The sequence below is a fragment of the Tyto alba genome, unplaced genomic scaffold (assembly GCF_018691265.1).
Source record: "Tyto alba isolate M040663 unplaced genomic scaffold, T.alba_DEE_v4.0 Super-Scaffold_44, whole genome shotgun sequence".
NCBI classification, from domain to species: domain Eukaryota; kingdom Metazoa; phylum Chordata; class Aves; order Strigiformes; family Tytonidae; genus Tyto; species Tyto alba.
The window spans coordinates 3,487,904-3,512,778 of record NW_024881320.1 but is presented as its reverse complement, the minus strand read 5'-3'; the positions used below and the strand labels follow the sequence as shown (position 1 = coordinate 3,512,778).

General features: G+C 42.4%; 1 protein-coding gene across 11 annotated transcripts in view; it reads right to left on the bottom strand.

The window, feature by feature from the left end:
* KDM2B (lysine demethylase 2B) overlaps positions 1–24,875 on the bottom strand; it is a 125,304-nt gene that overhangs the window by 70,749 nt on the left and 29,680 nt on the right. For 8 of the 11 annotated variants that reach the window (XM_033008364.2, XM_042805709.1, XM_042805712.1 and 5 more), the window contains 4 exons: positions 17,857–18,035; positions 14,829–14,935; positions 5,297–5,390; positions 4,237–4,390 (listed from right to left, as the gene is read on the bottom strand). In XM_033008364.2, coding sequence (XP_032864255.1) covers positions 4,237–4,390; positions 5,297–5,390; positions 14,829–14,935; positions 17,857–18,035 — 534 coding nt within the window. Of the gene's footprint in view, positions 1–4,236; positions 4,391–5,296; positions 5,391–6,167; positions 6,745–8,739; positions 8,854–9,204; positions 10,353–14,828; positions 14,936–17,856; positions 18,036–24,875 lie in introns of those variants that run through there. The other 3 variants (XM_033008374.2, XM_033008371.2, XM_033008372.2) reach the window with 3 other exon arrangements.

Sequence of the window (24,875 nt, the reverse complement as noted above, 5' to 3'; positions counted from 1 at the left end):
AGTAACAATCCAAAACTGGCTTGAGTTCACCTTTTCAATACACATAATAATTACACTCTTACTTCACGATATTAACAGAGAAAAATACTGCAAGACCAATTTTTCACAAGAGACTACCAGTTGGCCTGCTCTTGTATGTTCCAATTTTGCACGTGTAAACTCTCTTGAATGTGTCTACGCCAAGCATATATACACATGCGTGAAAGGAAAGGTCATTTTTTTGAAACAGATCTGGCAGGAAATTGAGAAAAAAGCAAACAAGCTTAACATATTTCAAACTACTGCAAGACCTTGTTTGTAGAGGACAACAGGGAAGGAGAAGGACAATATCCATGCCAAAGTGCCATCACTTACAGTCAAAATTACATATTCAGCAGGACTAAAAGACTCAAAAGAGCAACTGGATTGAAAAAGGATGAATTTTTAATTTTCTGTATGCTTAGTTTTGAGCTTAGGTTTAGGTAACAGCAGTGAAGTTTGGGAGTACACAAGAGAAACTAACATGGCATTCAGAGAATCGAGACAGAAGGGAATTTGATGCATAATGCACCACTTGAAAAACAAGTGCAAGGATAAAAGTAAAAAAAATGGTTTACAGAGCATAAAGACTGGAGTGGCAAGTGAAGGGCAAGAGGAGGACAGAGAAAAGGTTCCAGTGAAGTTATGCAGCAATGTAAAAGGAGAAAAATACTTCAAGTAAAAACAGAAGCAGTAAAGATACTAAAAAAACTAGGTAACACATTGGCATTAACTTAGCAATATTTAAAACAGGCTGTAGGGGAGCAATCAGGACATAAGAGAACACACGGCTGCATACAAGCCAGAAACACGTGCCTACAGTAATCCAGAGATGTAGAAATCTGCGGGATTCTGCCCAAACACTGGATCTGCATGTCCCTATCACAGCGATCAGAGATACCTAAACTACTTCTCTGTAACAACACCACAATGGACTCCAAACACTTCACAAATCCTCCCTGCGAGTCATCACTAGACACACACATCTTACAGAAGAAAGCTACAGCACAAATAATACTAGACAAGCTCTAGATTTGATCGTGACTGACAAAAGTTTGTTATTTCCCTACTGAGACAATAACTGAGCATGAGATTGTGCTTTACCTCTCTCAGATTGTCAGTTTATACCTGAAAAGAGACACATACTCTATAAAGAACTTCCCTTCTATTTGAGATGTGGGTCAGCTTTCCAGCATCCACTGTCCACTATACTAGAGTAAGATGTGTGGCCTTGACCAAATTTCATCTGTGTTGAACACACAGCCATATGAAAGATTAAACATATCCCACAGTAACATTCACAGTGCAAACACTGTAGTGTTGTAGCATTCTTCACTCATGTCTTCCTGCATAAGGACAAGTTCTTTCCCATCCTGTGAAAACAACATATTTCTACAGGAAAAAAAATAGTAATTTGCTGACACTGGTAGCAACTATAGCTTCCTCCCCTCTTGATCCTTCAGCTGTTTTAACATCTTGAATCTACATCTGGCCATAAACCTCAGCATGGCACAAGATAGCATATTTCTCAAACAACTATGCTGACATCAGTTTAGACCATTATATTAATGGAAAAGGCCAGGTTCCTAGTTGATTTTATCACTTTACCACAGACTTTACCAGAGTTGATCATCCTTGACTCATCAGTGGGAACTGGTAAAGTGGGAGGTGAGAACTTGTAACGGTGCATTGCTTGTTTGGAGAAGTCCTATGGGGCCATCAGGAGTACAGCCTGGCTCCTACTCAAGGCCCCAGACACAGGAGCCCTCAAAATCCCAACTTATTTCTCCCTCATCCCATACTTAAGAGGGACTCCTGAAGTGCTGCAAGATGCTCCCTGGACCATAACGACTCACCATGCTGACAGTACTTTGCTCAGTTTCTCCTTGATACCACAGCTGTGATCATGACTCTCTGTGTTTGCAGGGTTAGAAGCACAGGTAGAAATTAACTGGTTTAGACTTAATCCTGAAAGGATGATGGCAGTGATGGAGAGGAAAATACCCTGAGGCCCTGGTGAGCACTATAATTATGCTTTCTGTAAAAATAATCCCCATTCTTGTCCAAGTGGGTTGTAGTTTCAGGGATTTACTGGATCTACTGCTGATCCTAGACTCTCAGAGAAACCTTCCATCTCCCACAAGCCTATGATCTCACTCCCTCATGTCTCTTGCCGCAATTTTCTCTACCTACTTTGTCCTTACACTGCTATGGTACAATAGCATTTCTAGGACCACCCCCAAAAATTACTTGAAAACAGGAGCAAAGCAGGTAATTTTATTGAAAAGGCCCTTTGCTGAAATGTTCTTCGTTCACTGTCCAGCGAACCACTAGCTGTATCACTCTACACTTTCTGTGACCAGACCTGTATTAGAAGGTATTTTCCTTGTAGAGGAGTTGGGGCTGGTCAGGAGTTTATCAAGCTCAACTGAAAGTATGGGACACACTGGTCTTACAGACACCCATTATCAGAGCCTAAACACTATGAACACTTATAAAGTACATACAAAACACATTCAAACATTAACCAATGTGATACACACGCAAACCAGAGCAAAGAGGTCACAAGAATTGACCTGTTTTACACAGCTATGCTCAATTCGCTGACCTGGAACAGCCCTGAATTAGGCATTTCCATACTCTTAGAACAAACATAGAAATAATGCCCTTTCACATAAATATGAGACTTGCAAATAAGTTTTCCAAACAAAATACAGCAGAGCAAAAACCCCTGAATCCATGAGATGCTTACAGAAAAATTATTCATATATGCCTTTCAAATATGGCATGGAGCCTAAAATGTCTGAAGTATGCATTTATGTACTTTGGGCTTTCCCAAGAAAACAGAAACTATAGTCAAAAAACACATTTGGAATCACTTCACTTCAGCCACCATGTTACAGTTGTGTCCCGTACAAGCTCCCAACAACTTGCCATATTCGAGCTGCTGAGCATGACTAAACTAACATGCAGAAAGTCCTACTCATAGGATGCTGTTCACAGGGGAGTGAAGATAAATACGAAGATGCAGTAACAGGATCTAAGCAAACAGCACAGGCACATACAAACACCCAGTTCGAACAGTAACAGCACATTCTGACTTGTTTCAAGGGAAGACTAATGGATTAACTCCTTCACCCTCCAAGTCATTTTGCCCATCACCTCCAAGGCTGATTCTTACCAAATACTTACAAATGTGCAGATTTGTGGCCTTCGACTGACAGTAGTGATGTTCTCTAATTGGCAGGAACACTGTCACTGTCTTCACATGACCTGCATTCTCTCTGCCTCCAGGATTAAAAAATAATAATACTATCTCCACCGAGTAATTCTAGAGCTGAAAAACTACCAGCCTGTCTTTCTGCCCTGTAGAAAGGCTACTTATATTTATTTCCCTGATAAGATCCACTAGACAGAGGTAATGTGTTATATCATTATAAACAAACTTATGGTCCTATAATAGTTGAAGAAATCAAAGCCTGATATCATCTTAAATGAGGAGCACTACAGATTGCACCACCCTTAATCCAAATTAGGCAAGATCAGAAAGGGCTGAAAAAAACAGCCTTCAAAGCAGCAACTATTTGGTTGCTTTGCAAGAGAAGCCTGAATCATTCAGCACAGCTATTGAGGTGGGCAGCAGTGTAAAAATTAAGTGTGGCTGGACTACTGGAAGATGTCCAGATTCAGCACCATCTCCCTCATCAGAAATTATGAAGATTTGTTTCCAAGAAGCAACCCTGAGGGAGCACAGTGCCTGCTCTGCCATATACTGGAGTCTCCACTGAGCTCCATCAGGGAATGGAGACCCACCTCTGGCAACAGACAGAGGCAGAGAAGTAGGTTACTGAACTGCAGGTGAAACCTGCCAGAAGAGATCACAAAAGCAGAAAAATACTTTTCCAAGAAAGCTAACAATAGCAAAAGTCAGTATGACTCTGATGAGAAGCAGTGGACTGACAGCCCCAGAGAGTCAAGTCCTCTCTTCTTTTCCCCAGTACAGCACAAGTGATCACTGCACATACTTCCTCACAGTACATTTTTCATCAGTCTGGATGGGTTGATTTCTGGAAAATTAGGTGTATTCAGTCCCTAGCCTTTCTTTTGCCACAGCAAACAGAGACATCAGTAAGGGGTTTAGATCTGAAGAATTGTTTTACAGAGAACTGCTAGGCAAACACAATTCCAGTGATTCCATAAACAGTTAACAAGTGATACCTGAAGGAATGAAGAATGTATAGCCTTGTTTCAGCTCAATTCTTTGGCATCGTTCCACCCTGTCTCCAAGAAAGATATCACTTTGCTTTCCAGAGAGAACCCATTCTTCATAAAGTTCTAGATTCTGCAGAGTAGGTGGAATCAGCCAGAAAATCTAAAAATAAAACAAAGATTTAACTATTACCAACAGTCAACAAAAATAAATAGTGGAAAGATTCCAACAAGGTTATCATGTGTTAGACAAATGAATGCATAACACCAAGCCTGCTTTCTGCATAGAACACGTATTTTTCAGGTGCTGTACACACAGGCACACAGCAGACCACAGCAGCAATTAGTTCATGTGCTGGATGTGGTACAATAACTAACAGCTGTCATTTCTCTTCCATGAAAAATCTTACTCAGAAGACACTTGCATGGTATATTTTCCATTCAAAACAGTGCGTTGGTATAGTACAACTTCACTGGACTATATAGATGAACAGTACCTGTACCACAGAGATGTTCAATCTGCTGTATTTATTTCAGTTCCCACCATAGGCTGTCTATTCTACAATTAGAAAAATCAATGTAAAACAGTAGCCATACCTGCTGTGTATTTTAACGCTTCTGTATCCTGTAATATTTCATTTCCAGCATAGTGTGCATGTGCACACTAAAGGAACATGCAATCTCCAAAAGGAAACAGAAGCTCTAGCTACAGGAGGAGACTTGTGAGGGCACTCTGACCCAACAAGGATACACACAGCCACATACTCACTGCAAGACACTCCTAAACCATGCAGTAATAGCAAGCCTAAAAGCACCACCAGCAGCAAATAACACATTTGGTATTTCAAATAAATCATTAATTTGTTTCATAAAGGTGCATGGTGTCCTTCTAGTTCAGCAAACACCATGTACATCAACAAAGCTAGCTGAAATAGGCTGACCGCTGACTAGCCCCCACACTCCTCGCCACCCCCTCCAAAAAAATAAAAAAAAATAAAAAGAAAGCAACCCCTGCCCTCCATAAGAGGCAAAGAGAAATAAAAACAAGTATCAAACAAGGTTCACCTACCTTCCCCCCACGGAAAACGTGATACCACACTGAAGTGCCACCAAAATCAATATGAAAATCAGTGAAGCATCCTTTCACACTCATCAAACAGTACCTGTAAGCAGAGCGAAGGACAAAAATGAATCCGTCTGAAACAGTGTTTTCCATGTCTTAATTTGCAGAGGTTAACTGCAATGTGCGATACTGTTTCCACCAATTAAGTTCCTGCATTTATAGTACTGGGATTTGTCTCATGAGTAACTGTAACTAGGTTTCTGCTGAAAAATGCCTATCTCCACATTCAAGTTTGCTGTTCATACAACTGGAACTAAAGCCTTCAGAGTAAGGAATAGGAAAATATTAAAAGTTATGCTGTTCAGAAATATTTCTAATGCCACCACCAAACCCCAGGGTGATCTGTTTAATGCTCTCCTTCACTGCTTGAGAAGCATAACCTTCACCAGAAGTTGTACACAAACTGCTTCAAAGAGCAAAGTTTTGAAAAATCTAATTTGCTTATAAATCCACCTGAATGTTCTTTACCTACTTGCCACTAATGCCATTTTTGCAAGGACTGGGGGACAGAAACCTCATCTGGCAAATTAACTCATTTTTGTTCACATTTCTAGGCATTTCTGCATCAAAATACATAAAGGAAACAGCTGGTAGCATCGCTAAGTATCAAATCCACTATTTTTTATGCCGTCTTGATTCAGGTTTTCAAAGCAGTTTAAAGTCGGCATCACTGGAAAGAGATACAAGAGCTCTCATCTCGCTGCATGAGTCTCAAGCCTCCAGCCACCATCTGTAACTAATGGCCGAATTACAGCCGCCCTTCTCACTATAGGCACCTTTGCAAACGCAGGAAACACACACCACTTAACCCACTAACCTCTTTTCCTTGTTCCGGTCTCCGTTTCATGGATTTTTTTTTTTTTTTTTTTTTTTTTTTTGGAGAGGGGGTTTATGGAAACAGTACCAGAAGGGGATTTGTAAAAAAAAAGAAAAAAGGTTTCATTTAATTGTGTCTTTTTCTCATCACATTCAGGTAGAGAGATTCTCAGCAGTATGCAGACGGCGTGCAAGTCCCTCTAGATGATAGGCTGGAAAGGACCTTACCATGTGTCTGCAGAAGGCTGGCAAATCAGAGAGACTATAGGTACATAAGAGCCCGCTGCCTAGCAACCACATCCCGAGCTGGAGTTGACAGAATGATACGCAATGCTGTCATGAAGACAGTCAATTTGTGGGCTTCAAAAAAGGTCCTGCGCCTTCATCTCACAATTAAAACCGCTCCTTGTGCAATTACATGTCTCCCCTCTTGCCCACTCTGGAAATTTTATTTTTTTTTATCCTTCAGAAGCAGGAAGAGCGCTTTTTCTGCCCCTGGGGTATTTCAGATGCTTCAAAAATCACAGCTAGCCAAGAAGCTGTCTAGACTCTCAATATGCTCCATTTCAAAATATGAGTCCTTCCCTCCCAAATGCATTTTTTTTTAATTTCTTCTTTTATGTTTTCTCTACCAAGATGTTGTTGATTACAAGTCAGATAGAATTTAAAAACAATAAAAGAAGCCCAGAAAGGAAGCTGCCTTTCCTCCAGCCAAACTGCAAAAAGTCACAGATTGAATAATTGCTCATAAAACAACAACAAAAAAAAAACCCAACATGGAAATTCTCAGTTTGTGGGCAGTGTTGAGTATTAGAGGTTCATGTTGTTTTAAAGTAAAAAATCCAAATCCTTATGGAATCAATTATTTTCAGTTTCCAAAAGGTCAGATGTAAAATACATCACACTAACAAAAATTCTCTAAGACAGTGCTACCTACCAACAATTACCCATCTTATTGAGATATTCCAAAAGAGCATAAATGGCCTAAGCATTAGCCAGTTTTATTTATTCCTCAGTAGTCAATAATCCAAACTTGAAGCTGTCGATCTGTTTGTGTTCAGAGAGGAAATAACAGAATTGAATTCTCTGTCAAATCAAAGTGTTTAAAATTTAGTTTTGTGAGAAAACACCAAGGCAGATATAACTGTGAATACGCAACTCTTTTTTCCTTGTTTTTCCCCATTTTCCCTCTGTTTTCTTGAAACTCCTCTAAACACAACAATTTCCACTCCAGTAAAGGTGGGTTTAGTGAAAGAGCCACATATGGCGATTAATAAAAACCCACAAAGCATTTGGAAAAAAAAAAAAAAACAGTTTTTCTTTCCATCCACAAACAAGCCATGCCATTTAATTTCTGCTGTTAATCTTACAGGGGTGCTTTTGTCCAACCCCAACAGCTACCAAAAGGCTCAGGAGCCTGAAAAAGCAATCTTCCGCCATATAGCAATCTCCCTTGTTGCCAGAGTCTGGCACAATGCCTTTGCATTGACCTCTACAGCTTCCTCTTCCAATGTACACCGCAGTCACATGGTCCCAGCACAGCTCCATGCCACAGCTAATCTTATACACCGCTCAGCTCCAACCTCAGCAAGCGCCTTCTCATCAGTAACAGCTGCTAATTTGGGGAACCACTCAACTTCTCAGGTTTTTCCGTAACAAAAAAAAAAAAAAAAAAAAAAAAAAGGGAAAAGAAAAATAAAAAAGGGGGGAGGAGGGAAAAAAAGCCATAACACAGCATCCATGTTGAAAGAAATCTTAGAAACTACATCCCACTGTGTGCTCTGGTTGTAGGTCTCTGCCTTCAGCACTCTGGGCCAGAGCAGGTAAAGTGGGTTACAGGAACACAATCCCAAGCAGGGCACGAGCAAACAATTTGACCAGAGTTACACCCTGAAAATACAGGTGATGCAAAAGACGCCCCAACTTTAATTTTTTTCTTCACAACTGCTACCACATCCAATCCCTGCATACTCCACTTTACCTCCCTGCACAGCCTCAGTTAGGGTTTTAAAACATGCAGCTGCTTGTAATCTGTTGTGGGGGAGCTTCCCTTCCCCACTTAAGAGTTTGTTTTATGCTCTCCACAAGCCTGAAATTGTTCAGGTTAATGTATTGTTATTTTGGAGGAAGGATTTGCAGTGTGAGGGGAAAGTTCCCCTTTCCCCCAAAAAACGTGGTGAATTTTGTTAGAGAAACGATGCGAAGAAATATGGAGTAACCTGCAAACTCACAGGGAAGAACAAACACAGAGATCCCCAAAAAAGAGGGGGCGATGATACAAATGAAGGTAAACCACTAAGCAAACGCAGAGAGCTGGGAGCACAGAAACAACACAGAGACACCGCTCCATAAGCCAGCGCAGATCCCACACTCCCAGGCAAACCCACAATGCACTCGCCACGCATAGCTACAAACCCGCAAGCAAACAGAGAAACAAAGACAGCGACAGACACGCCGGGCTGCGAACGCACACACGCGCAGGCACATATACATGGGCAGGGGGACGCCAAGGCGCAACGTACATGCACATGAACTCGGGGGAGACGCGCGAGCACACGCAGAGGCAGCATTACCCTGAGCTTAGCTCCTTTTCTCTCGCAATAGGTACAGCGCACCATACGGCTCTATTCCCTCTGGCATTGCAAGGGCTCCCCTGCCACTGAGCTCAGCCCATAAACCACTCCCAAACCCCAGCAGAGGCTTCTGTTTTTTGTTCGGGCCAATGAGAAAAGTATAGCTCACTCTTCCTTCCTCCCAGGAGCAGCGCCGGCTGGTTGAAATCCCTAAGCCTGAAACCGAATACCACAAACCCATGAGCCAACTGCAAGTGCCAAACCGGGGAAAAGGAGCAGGCCCTGCTCTGTGCGTTCGCTCGCTCGTCCTCTCCTCTCCCCGGGGCAGGAGAGGTGCTCCCAGGCGTCGGATGAGGGAGGCTGTGGCGGTCCCCGGCAGCATCCCGGGGGTCCCCTTCTCCCAGGCCTCGCCTCCCAGCATCTGGAAGCAGGAGCTGGAGGAACACAGCAGGAAACAATAGCTACCTTTGGGCGACTCCGCAGGCTAACGGCCTGACCCGCGCTGAGCAACACTCCCACACTGGGGCCCTGTAACCGAAAGCCACAAATTACGCCGCAAGACAAAAGAAACCATTGTCACCCGGGAGACATGGGGCCCGTCAGCCCCCCCCCCCGGCCCCTGCCGAGGGGCTCCCCGCGGGGAGTGGCCGGCCTCTCCACCTCCTCGGGGAGGGCCGCGGCTCCCCTCCCCTCAGGGAAGAGCCCGGGCTTCTCCTCAGGGAGGGCCCCCTCGGCACCCACCGCCGGGGCCGGCTCTGCCTATGGAGGGGCCCCGCGGAGCCCGGGGCTGAGGGGGGAGGCACAGCCGAGGCCCAAGACCAGGGGCCCCACAGCACAAAGGCACCCGGCCCCCTTCCCCTCGGCAGGCCCGGCTGGGGCAGCCAGCCTGAAGTAAAAACAAACCACCACCTATCAAGCCCAACTAGTAACTAATCATTAAACACCGTGCTTGCAGCAGGCACTTCAAAAAGCACATGAAAGACCCGGTTCCTGCCCTGAGGGGGTTACGATCTGAGTCAGTCAGACAAAAACAACCCCCGAGATAAGAGAAAGCCTATTTTCTGCGATGCGCCAGAGATTTTCGTGAAGCGGCTGCAAATGACACTCACAGATCACGCTGGGACCAAAGTAAGTGCCAACACTTCCCTCATCCCACCCTTGTCCTGATCCTGTCGGAGGTGAAATGCCAAGCGCCGGTGCGCGCAGGGTGGGCTCGTGCCTCAGCGTTCCGCTGCCACGAGTGGGGACTTCACAGGGAAAGCGTTATTTACCTTTCAGCTGTCAGATTTTGGCATGAACAGCCCACGTAGAGGATCAGCAGAACTGCACCCAGCTACCATCTCAGGCTGCCTGCAAACCTCGTTGCTGCGGCGTATGTTCAGCTACCGCTGGGAAGGTTACCTTTGAACTTTAAGAATGAAGAGGCCTCTTTTTTTTTTTTTTTTTTCTTTTTTTTTTGATTGGAAGCTTAAATTTCTGAGAAGGCACCCACCACCATGAGGAAATGAACCAAGCTGCCAATTCACAATGAGCTGGGCCTGTCTGGCCCTGGAACATCATTTGGTATCGGTGAGAACACAACTCGTTTCTCCATCCTTGTGACATGGCTGTTCAGCTTCAGGCTCACCACAGAGCATTTTAAATGCCGGTGCTTATTTAAGTCACACGTGTGATGCTGCAAGTCCTCCAAGCTCTACACACAGGAGGATTTGAGACTAATGCACTGACTTGAAGACATTAAATTGTATTTACTTTGCTAGCTTGGAAAGTTTTAATGAGAACTTGCATTTATTGCTCTAATTTTCTTGTACTTAATTATATTTATAGAGTGGTTTTTCATCAAAAGAAATTCACAAATTACATGCGAAGTGCACACGAGTATCTCACATGCATAAAACGGCACCAGGTTGTGTTGCAAGATCTGCAAGCTCCCCTCAATTCAAAGGGCAATCTCTGTCTCCAGAGGCACACCCTCATCTTCTAATTAGACCACAGCTCAGCAGAGTATTTTAGCATCTGTTTAAATCCATCCCTACTTAGTAAAGGAACGGATGGCTGAATAACAGTTTAGGAGAGGGAAAACAGGGCTGAGTAACATGGTAAAAGCAGCATCCTTCTGTGAACAGGTAGATGTTTCATACAAGATACCTCATCCTTACCTGAAGGACAGCAGCAATATAAAGACCTAGTACAGCAGTGCTTAGATATTTTAAGTAATAGGAAGAATTTTAAAAGCTAAAAAGAGTGTTGCAGTGACTGAGGCTTTTGTTTTCATTTATTCCATAGCGCAAACTTTATCAGGTTGTTAGAAGTGCCTGTTACTATTTCTATAGCCATCATGTCCTGGCACAGTTGCTATTTCACTGCCACTGCTTTGGAAATAATCTTGCAGGGCTACAAATACAAAACCTAATAAAGAGGGTAATAATTTCAGCAAGGCTGTTTTGATAAATGAGAAATCAAATCAGTACTTTTTTTTTTTTTGGTTGGTTGGTTCAGGTTCAGCTGTATCCAGATTGCTTCAGTCCTGGTTGAATTTAAACAGAATACTAAATCTCAGCTTCTTTTGAGCTACCTGAAAATGGTTATGGTGCACCATGACAAAAGCAAGCAGTTCTGCACCCAGTTCAGTTTCCTTCTGTCAGTTTCCTACCCTTAGGATTTGCAGTACCACAGACATCTGAAGTGATATAACAAGCTTCTGCCCCTAAAAGCTGATATTGGAAGAGCACCGCCTTGTCCTCCTGCCCTGGCTCCTGGTTACACAGCACGCTGCCCGCTCTCAAGCCAGCTCCCATGCTTGTGCAGCCCTTTGCAGGAACATACGCACCGGGATGTGAAAGAGGGGAGGCAGGAGCAGCCTTTCTTAGGAGTAGTGAGCTACTCACTCTGCTCACCCCGTGTCTTGTGGCCCTGCACCTCATGTGAGCTGCAGAAGGGGTTTGTCGATGAGCCCATGGCTGTGTTTTTTCACACTTTTGCACTGCCCTTTGGCTGGCGCAAGCATTTATGCAGCCATGTGGTGGTTTGAATGGCCTGAAAAGTAACCAATTTTTCTTCTTTATTTCTGAATCAGTTTTCAGCCAGACTAGTCCCCAGTCCAGTTTACTCTGCAGCTGCACAACAGCGTGTTCAGGCAATGCGGGTGGGACAATGTGGGCATAGGACTGTTTTTTCAGGGGCAGTGCCAACTTACACCAGTTTGAATTTTGTCACACTACAATCTCAGCTAGCCATCCCCTTAATTTCTCACATCACTTTACTGCTTAAGATGTAGTACTTGGAAAGTTTTACTTATTTTTGACATAAACCATTTCCCCACTTAATTCAGTCTTCTAAGGCTACTACTAGGTAAGTAGTCATTTACTTACAGGCAGAAAAATAACCTCATTACCCAGAATTTTTTAAAAAAGTTAATGGTGCAAGTCCAAGTGAAAGCCAGAGCAGTCTCCAGTGCGCGTAGTGCTCCTGGTAACTGAAGCAGTGCAGCAGATGGAGCGTTCTCTAACTTCACTCCCAGCACGGAACTTGACGTGCAGGAGCCAAGACAGACATTTGTGTCTGGTAATGCCATCTGTGTCTGCAAAACCGCAACGCTTTCGCTGGAGTGCTTTTTGTTTGTAGGGAACACGTTAATGGTGGGTATCGCATACTGCAAACTCTTAGTATTATGAGAATGCTAAGAACAAGAATGAAATGAAACAATCACATTTCCGAGCAACAACAGTCATTAATAAAGCATATGAATATTGACGATGCGCATAAAAGAATGGGCAGCATGAAACAAGTGACAGCACTGACATTTAGCTCCACAATTGAATATGATCTCTTTAATAAGGGCTTATACCCTCTGGGTACTCACAGCAATAGCTGGGACAAGTATCTATACAGGAAAGGGTCAATCTGAATTTTGAAAGATGGAGAAAGCTAATCTCTTGATGAGTTCGTATTTAAACTGGACAAGTTCATGGAAGAGAAATCTCTGGAGAGTCACTAAGAACACAGAAACCACTTCCACCTCAGGATAGCCCCTGCCTGAACTGCAGAGAGTGGAAGTTCAGAAAATAATTTTAAGGGGCAGCATCATTTTATGCTCACACTGTTCTTACACTCCTCCCAGGGCATCTGTGACAGCACCCAGCAGCAGGCAGGTTAGTGAGTGCCACGGATCTTTGTCCTGATCCAGTACAACTGCTCTTGTACTCATAGACTATCAGTGTTTGTTATTGCTTTTATCTTTGTTGCTTCTTCAGACTGATGAGGGGTTTGTGCCAACAGTGCTGTAAATCAGCTTTCTCTAGTCTTTATGCTAGATGATGCTCACTAGCAACATCTCTCACTAGCAACATCTTCATCCTTCCAGTTGCATCACCCTTGCCTTTAACGATCATGCATGGTAACTCCTTTTCCCCACATCAAACTCTATTGTCACATTTCAAGCGCTTACAGTCTTTCACTGTTTAGCTTCCCTCTACCTATCACATCTACTAGTTTATCAAGCTGTCAACCTCCACCTTCACTTTGCCAGTGACAGCAACCTCAATGGCTCTGTGTCTGCTTCTTCATCAGGCATCTCCTTCCTTTCTATCAGGCCATCCCCCACACATGGGAAAAGCTCCATGTCAAAATCTGTTGAATTGCTACTTCTCTAAAATCCCTCTTTGAAACCTACCATCTGGCATTTCATGATGCAAGTAGTGAACTGCAAGAATATACTCTGCTTTTTCTGCTAAATTCTGTTAGTCATGTTGCTACCTTATTCTTTAAACCATCTCTGCCTTGCTTTGTTTACTTGCTACACTTTTTTCAGCATCTGGAGTGTGCCTGCTCTAGGAGAGGGATCATTTTCTTCTTACCTTGTATAGTCCATGAATCCTGAAGCCCTGAATCATGATTTAGTTTCTTAGCTCTAGCAGATTATAAATAATGTTATTTAGTAAACTAACCACTTGGGAAGCAACTTGCCTGGCTTCTATTTTCTACCATGCCACTGGCTTACTGTGTGACCTCGGGCAAGTCACTTAGGACATTTCCAAATGCACAGGTGAAATTTGGCACTCCTATCCATATCTAGTTATCCTAACAAGCAGCTTACTCTTTTCAGAATGTAGAGTATCTTTAGCTTCCACTGAAACCAATGTTGCTGAGCATATCATAGGACCAGGCTTCCCCATGATGCCTGCCACAGAGGCTTTTCTATCATGGAGACCTTTACCTTCTAAAATGTTTATTTTTACAGAATGAGAGTAAATGCTGCATATCACTTTCTGACTGCCCACTCCTTTGTATATGTTAGTACCAGTTTATTTTAGACATTACAGTTTGGAAAGAGTTCTGAGCGATTTGTGAAACACTAGGGGTTGGTTCAACAGCAGAGCCTGGGATGCCGCCAGCATTAGGTCTGGCCATTAGAAAATGCCTCTAAAACATAAACAGCAGTGAAGGACTTCCAGGATTATATGGTGTTCATCAGCTATACAGGTCAATAGCTATTTTATCATTAACAGTAATCCCTATCTCAGTTGTACTAATTCCTATGAATCTTACAGTGCACATTTTCAGGCCCCCAAAATAGTTCCCTTTTCCAATCATCATATAAAAAGTTTCAAGGAAGACATTCAAACAGAAGAAACAGTAAGGTGAGGTTATGGTATTGCAACTTGCCCAAAAACTATAGCCAAGATAGGCAGAAGCAGGACAAACTGCTCTTGTGTTCAGTTTCAAACCTGCCCTGAGTGGGTCCTCTGAAAGAAGAAACAGAGCCCGTATCATCAGTCCAGTATTTGTCCTTGCTGTTGAAAAAGTCAACAGAGAAGTAAACTGTCACAAAGGGCAGTGACAGAGCTTTGGGGGGAGACACACACCTATTAAAAATAGACTTCAAGTCCATTTCACAAAACATCTCTCAGTTAGTAACTCTTCAGCCATTAGTAGTTTAGAACCTGGGAAGGATCTGAACCGAGCCTGCAGAGGGACTCTGACTACACTGTGTGACATAGCTATATCCTATGAAGTGTTGTATTCAGCAAATTGTAAAACAAATTCATCAAGGAGGTCAAGAGCAGAGTTTTTTAAAGACTCAAACTTACTTTTTCACTTTGGGGTATTTCATCTCTGAGATAGCATTGGTAGCATCCGTCTGTCTCTCCTTCAAATGCTGTGGCCACATATTATCCACCCAGTCGACTAAGTCCACCTGAAAGCCCCACCAAAATCAACTGTTAGTTACAGAACACATGGTAGGATATATTCCTGTTGTCTAAAACTCTAACAATGACAGCAGATGCTCACAGACAGCAAGAACCTTGCTGCTCAGAGAAAGTCCTATGGACCCAACTTGTAAGGTACAGCACTTCATCACCACAACTCAGCGCTTTGCAACCCTGAGTAAGGGTTTTGCAGGCAATTTAACTGGGTGTAAATTGTGTCCTATGGGCACCTGTGAGCATCTTCTCTTGTAGCATCACCTGCTGTCTGTATTCAAATGCGTTTTTGTAGCTAACAGCCTAGAAATTACATTTATGAACATTAAAATACATACACAAAAGAGATTATGCTATTCCAATACCTTACATTTCAAGGAACATTAACACCATTGTTCTGGCCAAATTCTGATTTGAGTAATTACATTATCACCTACTGTGCACTTCCTTCATCGTTCTACTTGGGCATAAAATTCACCAAAGTTCTTGTCCAAAAGCCAAACTTTTAGGAAGAGCAGGCAGGAGAAAACAGCAAAACCCAAGCAATTGGAAACATACTGTGAGGAATGGTCATAAAGTGAGGAAGAGATGGAACCTGAAGATTGTTCAGGGACACTGAAACACAGCTGCTGAGGTGGGTGCCAGAGGACAAACTGCAATCTGTTCGTCACAGCCACAGCAAGGACAAGCCTGTGACTCATTCTTCGGTCTGTTTTATGATGGAGACTGTGCTAGATACCCTTAACACTCCCTTCTGGTTATGCAAGTGGATCACATGTGCCAGGTTTCAAAACAGGAAAACACCAGTCACCATGGGAAGTCCAACAAGGCAGGCTGTAGTGCTGCGTTTGGCCACAGTGTGGCTGTACATCCCGACCCAGCTCAAAAAACCATGATGTGTGAATGAACCTCCATTTGTGGGTCAATAAGGACTGCAAGACCTATCCTAGACGTTCGTGATAAAGCTGTCCTCTGACTGTGTGCAGCAAGAACAGGGAAGTCCAATTCATAGTTAGCACCCCACTTAACCTCCTGACTGCTAAATCTTTTCAAAGGCCCACCCAGGAATGTTATTTGGATGAGTCAACTCAACTGTTTGCATCCCCAGAGGATTTTCATAATAGGGCAATTAGCACATGAAATTCTTACAGATTGGGGCTGACCCTTATCTATTCTCCATCTGCACCAGGTACTGTTGATAACACACAGTACTCTGAGAAGAGGCAAAAGGAGATAATGCAGCCAGTAGAAAACGGACCGATTCCATGAATATCACAATTGTATGTGAAAACAAAATTGATGGTTGCTGCCCTGATTCTGAAATAATTCCCACATCCTGATATTGCAACCCACAGTTTTTACACAACAGGGAATATGAATCAAGTATTTCTGCCTTACATAGGCTAAAAGAACTCTGCAGAATTCAAGGGAACCACTATACAAATATAGTATTCGACTAGTATCTGACTTTACATACTGGACTTCCCCTCAGCACCTGCTTCCCCAGCACCCTTTCTTCTGTTCCCAAGTACCTAATGCGAATGCAATTCTCTCTTTCAGTGAGATCTAAATATTCCTGGTTTTACAAATGATAATGCACTCAGGCCATGCTAAACAGATATGAAGTATTTATTTACATGTAGTAACAGGTAATTAATTGCATTTTTCGGTTTTGAGCACCCAGGAAATTTGCACAGATGTTTTAAAATCTCACTGAGCATGATGTGCTTGGGAAAACCGAGATTGGTCAAACAACAGAAACTCCCCAGAGCACTTCCAAACTGCCTGCTAGCATCTGAATGACAGCAAAAACCTGCACAAACTTCTAAATATGTGCTTAATATTCAATTTGTGATATGTGCGTAACAGATCACAAAAGCCTACTTAAGAATTACTTCTACAAATCAGCAATTAGAACTGCCATCTATTTTTGACCTGTTCAGGCAGAAGTGTGGTGTTTATATTGTCTGCATAGGCAAGGGATGTCCCCAGTGAAAAAACTGTTGGTATAACTAGAATAGCATTTAGAAATGAGAAGGAGAAAGGTGTCTGAAAACAAAACATCATAGACCTATAGTTTCATACCCAGCAGTGCCTTGAGCCTGCATTGCCATGAGCAGATATAAAGGGAAGAAGGACCACACACATGCTACTTTGAGAAGTCCCTTTCTTCCCTGGTCAAGCAGGACTGATGCCCAAACTCTCTGCCAAGTGTCCTGAGGAGACACTCTGAAACCTCCAATGTCATTTCCTCCATCACTGTGTATTACTCAGTTGATGCTCTAACCCTCACCCACACATGGCTACACCTTAGTGATAAATTAAATAATCTTTTTTAATAAGGTCATAGTTTCACTACCGGTGACTCCATTGGGAAACAAAAATCAGAAGAGCCCTCTACCTTTAAAAAATGTATACAAATATACTCCCTTCCTCTGACACTGCCAATTCTGACAGTGATTATGCTGATTTAATTATGTATAAATTTCTACATTTAATATGTATGTTTTCAACCTTTTTGCTCTGGAGCCCTCTGAACATTTTTTAGTTAATAGGATGGTTCATATATAAGGAATTTAAGCTTCCTGATAATTTAAGCTTCCTTAAAGGAGGAAAAACAATAGATAAATATTTAATTTTGGATGGAATTTCCCTGAAATACCTTGAGAGAAACTGAGTATCTGTGCAAATTCCATGATTAAGAGCTCATCAGGTACCTAATTCCTGTAAATTAAGTTCCACTGTCAAGGAGACCAGCCTTCTACTTGAGTAAAAATGAGATCCTAACACTAAGTGGACAGGAGTTACAGGTACTTCACATTACCTTGTTTAAACTCCATGTTTTATTTCTTACAAAGCAACCGGTGACTGGGAAGAAGCTGAAAATAAACACCATCACCAGAGGATCCCTTACCACATTGGGGCGCTTGACAATGTTCTCCAGCTTCGTGTGACTGAACTCCAGGCTGATGACATTGTAGAGTTTTTCACGCTGGGCCTCTGGTGTTTCATAATATCTCACAAACTGAGACATGCTCATTTCAACACCCTTCTGTGTGTTCACATCCATCACATCCACTATCCGTCGGCTCCCTGCAAACGTACAGAAACGGTCTTAAAACATCTGCCTTAGCTTTATTTTTTAATATATATATATGTGTGTGCGTATATATATGTATGTATATTATTATATATATATATATGTATAAATTCTCAACGACTGCAGGGAAATTGTTACTAGAGGATGAGAGACCAGCATCAGTCCCTCCACAGGTCCTGAGCAGCATAAACAGCGAGCAGGGAGCTAACTTGGAACTTGACTTTTTGCCCAGTATGACACTGAGCAAGTCACCTGGTGTCTCTCTGCTTCACAGAGATGGAGAGAGTAGTTTCCTCCTTTACATGAATTGACATGAGCAGAAGTCCATTAAAAACTACGAAGGAGCGATATAATATGGTAGCAGGGGGCATGCAAGACAAATAGCTCTCCAAATCATACTCCAATTTTCTAAACATCCATATGCCTCTCAAGATGCTTTTACTCATGTACAAAAATTATCCATAAAGAGCAAACTGCCTTGCATCACCGGATGCTATAAACTGCTGAACACCTTATACAGATTGCTGAGTATTCTCAATTCCAGTCATCATCAGTGGAGATGAAAGCACTAAATGGCACGGAAGAGTAAGCCCCCACTTTGGATCTCTCAACAAAAACTACAGGACATACTTTCAGCTTCTCGAGTGGCAGACATACAAGTCTCATTAGCACCAGAATGTTGAACAGCAGTTTTACTCGAGCCTTCAGCTTTACACAGATTAATCCACAATCTTCTCTTCGGCCAACTGGAAGGTTTCACCTCTCCCAGCAATTTCATCATCCTAATTAGCAGTTCATTTGTGTGTGAGCAAACGGGAGCTCATGAGAGACATGCCTCATTTCCAGGAGAGAAGAATTCCAGCAAACAAACTCACAACGCTTCCAAAAATCACTCCAAAACCATTTTCACTGCTGAAGAAATAACTCAAAATAAATTGCATTAAAACAAAATGGAGGGCTGATATACGCCATCAGAGGGAATTATTAATAATTACAGCACCTGGCCTATTGTGTGCTTGGGAGCAGTATTTCAGCAAGAATGATAGTTTGGATTGCATCACTCCATTAAAAACATCCTTAGCCACTGATAGCAATGACAGTGACAGATGTGATAATGATTCTGGAAAGGAACTCAAGACCATAAAGCTTTGTAATCAAAAGGAAAAATTTATATAGCGTAAATCTGGAATAGTCCCACTGGCCTGTCAGTCAAACTCTTCACTACAAGGCCCATGAACAGGATTTCGTCCTTAGTCTGAGCTCAGGACTGTATGTAGTGTTGCCACCTTGAGGCAGGATGGGAAGAAAGTTTAGTTATGTGTGAAAAAGCACAAAAGTCATTAAATTTGGTATTTGCATGTTTGAAACAACATACATAAAATCTAGCTTTGGGTTGGATTTTTTTATTGTTGTTTTTTTAACTGTTAACTTTACTATGTAAGGGGAATAGTCTTTTTTCAACTCAACAGGTTAGCAATGGGGTTGAAGTCCTGTTAAACAGCCCCTGAATAAAACCCAGTCTGATTTCTGTCTTCCAGTGCCTGGGGATTAAAGCAGTGGCTACAGCCCAGAGGGGTTAAGTACACATACAAAAAATTATATTTGAAAGACTGCATAGCAGAGTCTAGGATCTGCCATATTATAGTCTAGGTTTGATCACAGCTTTGCTGGAAGTGACCTTGTACAGCTCTCAATTATCCTTTCTGAAAGAAAAATCAGCAGTTACCTGATGAATTAAAAGTATGAGGCCCAGTTCAATAGCAGGTTTGTTAAGTGTACATGATTCATCAATTACAGGCAGAAGAACTAAGATTTGAATTGATAGTCTCTTGACTTCCAAATTAAAGAGTAATTTGAGGGGATGTTTTTCTCTTAAACCACAGTACCATCAAACAAGCCCATACATAATGATTCCTGGAGTACTGCTCACAAAATTTGAGATGTATAAATTACAGGTTAACAGCCTCATGCTCGCTGCCCACTTCCTAGTGGTTCTGGCTTACTGCCAACTTTATCTCTTCCTTCCTGAAAAGATTCAACTCTTTTTTCTATCTCCTGCCCCTAGGAGAAGGCTAAAAAATATCATCCAGAAGGGGAGACAGTTAAAGAACAAGGGGAAGAAGCACACAGAGGCTCCAAAAAGTGGTGGTAGGCAGAGAAATCTCAGGTCAGGCTGGATTTCTGAACATCTCCAACATGGATTTTCCTTGATATACTATTTCTGTTAACCATTTCCTAGACATCCTTTTGCCACTCTCTCACCCTATCCTCTAAGAAAGGACCCCACTCAACCAAGCCTGATGCAGCCCACCAAGTCCCAGCAAGATCTCGGCAACACTCGGCAGCCTCTTGCCCTCATAAAAACCATATTTCTCACTTCAGCTCATCACTTGCTGCAATGGATTAACATATATCTGGATCCCTAGCTGGCAATGAGCATCTCTTACTGCTGACATGGGAAGCTTCAGTGCACCATGCATCACCTCATCATTGGCTTCCCAGTATTTTCTTCCAATATAACTCTTGACTGGAGAACGCCTGGACAGTGTGGGATTAAGAGGCGTTGTTTCCTCTCCCACAGCAGATGTGACTCAGAGGCAAAGTGGTGATGCTAGGGTTCACTGGAGGGGATTTTACAGCCTAAAGAAGAAATGCCTTCCTCCTCTACTGCTGCTTACTCATCATGCACAAGTGAATCCCCAAAGAATCACAAAGACAGTAACTAAGAAACAAGCTAGCGCCATCTTTGACAAGAGGAACAGACAAAAGCAAGGAGGAGAGGGAAAAATCAGTTGCAGAGATGTAAGCTGGAAAATCAAATCAATCAGAGGGAGCTACTTAGGAACTATGTTTCATTTGAAACCTTAAAAAAAAAAAATCAAGTTATTCCAGCTCACATATTAGTAAAATCCACAGTGAAACTATGGGGGGGGGGTGGGGTGGTGGAGAATAGCATATACAGTATCTGTTTCCTTTATTTAGAGGCCTAGTGACCAAGATGTTATAAAGGTTTTAACAGATCAAATCCTACAACATCTACAACATTGCTATATACTGCTTTTTTTTTTTTTTTTTTTTTTTTCTTAACATACAAATGAACACCTAGAGGAAAAATGACTTGTGCAGAGTCTCTGCATCCCACTGCCTACCCTGCACAAGTTGGTTTGGTATGGAGATTTGCTCCTTTTCTGTTCTGGGCTTCTTGACAAAAATACTTTGAGAGCAACAGGGAGGCAAGCCTTGTCCTCTAGTCAAACAGAGAACTGTGCTTCATGAATGGAGGCACCTTTCCTGCATCAGCGAATGCTTTCACAAATCACAGCTTCTCCAAGTCCACCCCAGAGACTTGGGAAGTGATGGGCTCCAGCTCCAAAGCCATTCAGCAAAGCTCTCATCAATGTCCCCTGCAGAATTTGCACCCACACTTTGCTTCATGTATAGAATATTGTAACAATTTGCCAGAGAGGAAACAGCGAATGTGAAATCCTCTCCTCTGGGGTCCAACAGTTGCCATTTCCCATTTCTAAAAAGGTGAAGCGCTGCCTATCTCTGCCTTGACCTGAAACAGCTTCAGACTTGCATTATCCAGGCTACCAGACTCCAGTCTTCAAAATAGCCCATCCTTTCCCCTGACGTGGATTTAGCATTGATATTAGGAGCAGTAGAGGCAAGAAGTGGTCCATAAGCAAAGCAAACATGAACCACGCAGTAGAACATGAGAAATTCACAGGAGGTGTGAATCAGAAGTGAAAAGTACACCAGTGTTTTCTAGGCCTCTCTCTCTTCCTCAGTGCAGCACCAGCAGGAGAAGGTTCAACTCTCTCACTGCAGAGGAAAGAGAGAATGTCCTTTCTGTAAGAATGATTATCAAGCCTGTCCATTAAGAGGATAAAGCTACCTTGGGGAATTATTTTAATCCATTGTGACTGAATTAAGATCTGTGCCCAAGGTGCAATATAGTGTCTACAACCAGAAAGCAACCTCAAATGCCAAGGGACAGGCCTGCTGGTCCTTTATAATCTTTATGCTTCTTACTGGGAAAAAAACCCCTTGGTTTGTAAAGCAGAATTTCTGGCACAGCCTTAGGAAATCTGCTAGCTTCACTAGTGGGTTAATTGTACCTAAAGACTGAGACTTTGACTTGCATCCCGGTTAATCCCTCCGGAGCTCCTGGAGCTGGAAGGCACGTATTCTTCTGCTACCCACAGGAGACTATTATGATATCCCATACTAACTGGGAGGGATGTGAATCAGAGCAGAAAGTTCTTGTTCGAGTGGAGCTATTCAAGACATTCCCTGCATTTCAGACCCAGGGTAGGGACAATTTAAGAGGCATGTACCAACACCATCGCTCCCAGAACCACCAGAGGGCACAGAAGAACAAAGGGAAGAAAAAGTCCAGCTCGGCCACTTGCAAGCATCTCTCCCCCACACTTCCCCATTCGTTTTCTCACTCAGCATTTTCCCCAGCACAGACTGGTCCACCACAAAACAAGCATCCCCAAGCCCTCCAGCCCCCCCTTTGCAGTGCTCTCTGCCTGTCCTCTTTACACCCCCTCACCCAGGTATCTGCCCCCCGCCCCCCAGCTCCCCAGCACACGCACACTGGCGGCAGAGCACGAGCCTTTTCAGTGGGGTTAAATTATTTCCTTCTTATGGAGATCTAAAGCTACAAGTGCTTGACACATACCTTCCCCCTCCTTCCCCTCTGGTTTCTGCAGCTTTTTAGTATAAAACTGTCAAATTGCAATAACCCATGTTATTGGTTTTTTTTCATGCAACAAAAGGTAAGGTATTTAAAGCATGTCCTCAGTAAGAGCTTAAACCAGCAAAAAGTCTTAAGCCTTAATGATACAGGACTAGACTAAAGAAAGAGGCTCAGAGCAAATAACGTGTTTTAGTGGCATTATATAGAATCAGTTAGTATCCTTACACCTACCCAAAACAAACTGTAATTTTTGGTGATTCTTTGAAACTTCAGCCAGTGAAAACCATATAGAAAAAAAATAATCCATATACAAAGGAACATTTTACCTTTAGTTTTTATACAGTATTTAAATGCATTAACCTGTATATGTAAGCATACTCCAGGTAGCTGAAAAGACAGAGCTAGCACAAAGAACAATTACAGAAAGAAAAATAATAGAAGCTCTAAGGAAAGTGGGATGAAATGTAACTTTGTTGAAAATCCTATATTTTATTTATCTATCAAATCTATTTTAAGACCACTGATTATTTCATAAAATGTCTCAACATAAAATATATTTAACAGTAACAGATAAAATACAGGAAAAATGAATGTTATAAAATTAAATAATTTTGTGATAATAGCATTTTACAGTATCATTGTATTCTACACTATCAAGAACCTCTTTACATACTAAGAATCCTACAGAAATTGAATTATTTCATTAAGTGACATGTTAATCCGGCAGTAGCAGTTTTCTTTATTTTCCAAAAGACAAGTACAAAGGAGCATTGATTGGATCAATACAATCTATTCTCCTTTTATTTTTAGGAAAGCTGCCTCTGACACAGAACCACACCCCAACAAGAGAAGGACAATTTAGTTTTTTATGGCTTTATTAACATACTTTTTTGTGATGTGCTCCACTAGTAATGTGAGTGGTGGAAAGAAGAGTGTAGATGTGCTCGGGGCATCTGGCAACTTGTGACTGAGCCCAGCCTGCATCCCAGCACCCAGCTCCCAGGCACGGAGCACGCCTCTCCATCATGGACAGGTTTTAGGTTCTGGGAGATGGCTGAACTGATTCAAAAGCTCCTTGCTCCTCGAAGGTCTCCCCTGTCCTGGCAGAGCAGCCCTGACCTTCTCTCGCTTTGACCCTGGCACTCCTCCGACTTTGGGGCAAACAAATGGAGATTACTAAGGTATCAGGAAAATATTTTCCTTTTTCTGGTTTTCTAGTGTGAGTTGGATGAGCTCGCTGAGGGGTTTGGCATGCACCAAAGCTGGGCCAGGAAAAGGACCTCAGGATCAAGAGCCAACACAGCACAAGGAGGGGGGAAGGAGCCAGAACTGGGAGGGAAAGACCACCTCTTCCCTTAGACTGCCTTTCTGCCCTCCTGAAACCTCAGCAGCAGCCCATAATGAGAAACACTATGGCCTTGATTTTCCTGATGCTTGGCAATTAAGAAATGGAAGAAGACCTTCAACTACCATACAATTAATGGGAATTATATCAGCAAGCCTGCAGCTCTCCTTTGGTCTAAACTGGTATTTAAATGTGTCCTGTCAAAGGTGTGGCAACACCACCACACATCTAGTATCCACACTTTAATGAGGACATCTGAAGATGTATATAGCTGTGATTACATCAGACCTCCAGAACATGCTAATATTAATATATACTTTTAGGTAAAGGCAGAGCTACACTTGAAGGTCGTTTTGGACGAAGGTAAATTATGACGCTAAAATATAACAGCTAACATAAAATATTTAGGATTTTGGGTGCTATTCCTCCAGAGTAAGACAGCTCTTTTCTAGTTTGGATAAGCTAAAGCAGAGGATGCTTATTGCAGAGAAGAGTGTGACTATGAGGAGTTATTCTAAAATAGCTGTTCTGGTTAATTTTCCCACATGGACAACTCATTTTTAAATCCACTTGTAGACAGAGGCTTTGAGATGACCATGACCACATCAACACATCAGTTCAATTTCACTTTAATGTTTTGACATCATGGAAATACATTCTTTTGAGAGGTTAAATTTTTATTATAATGCTCATTCAAAGCAGATTTACTGCTGTTTATATCCGGACATGAACATGACTGTTTTTAGCAAAACTGTCCCAGTTTAACTAAGATTTTTTTTA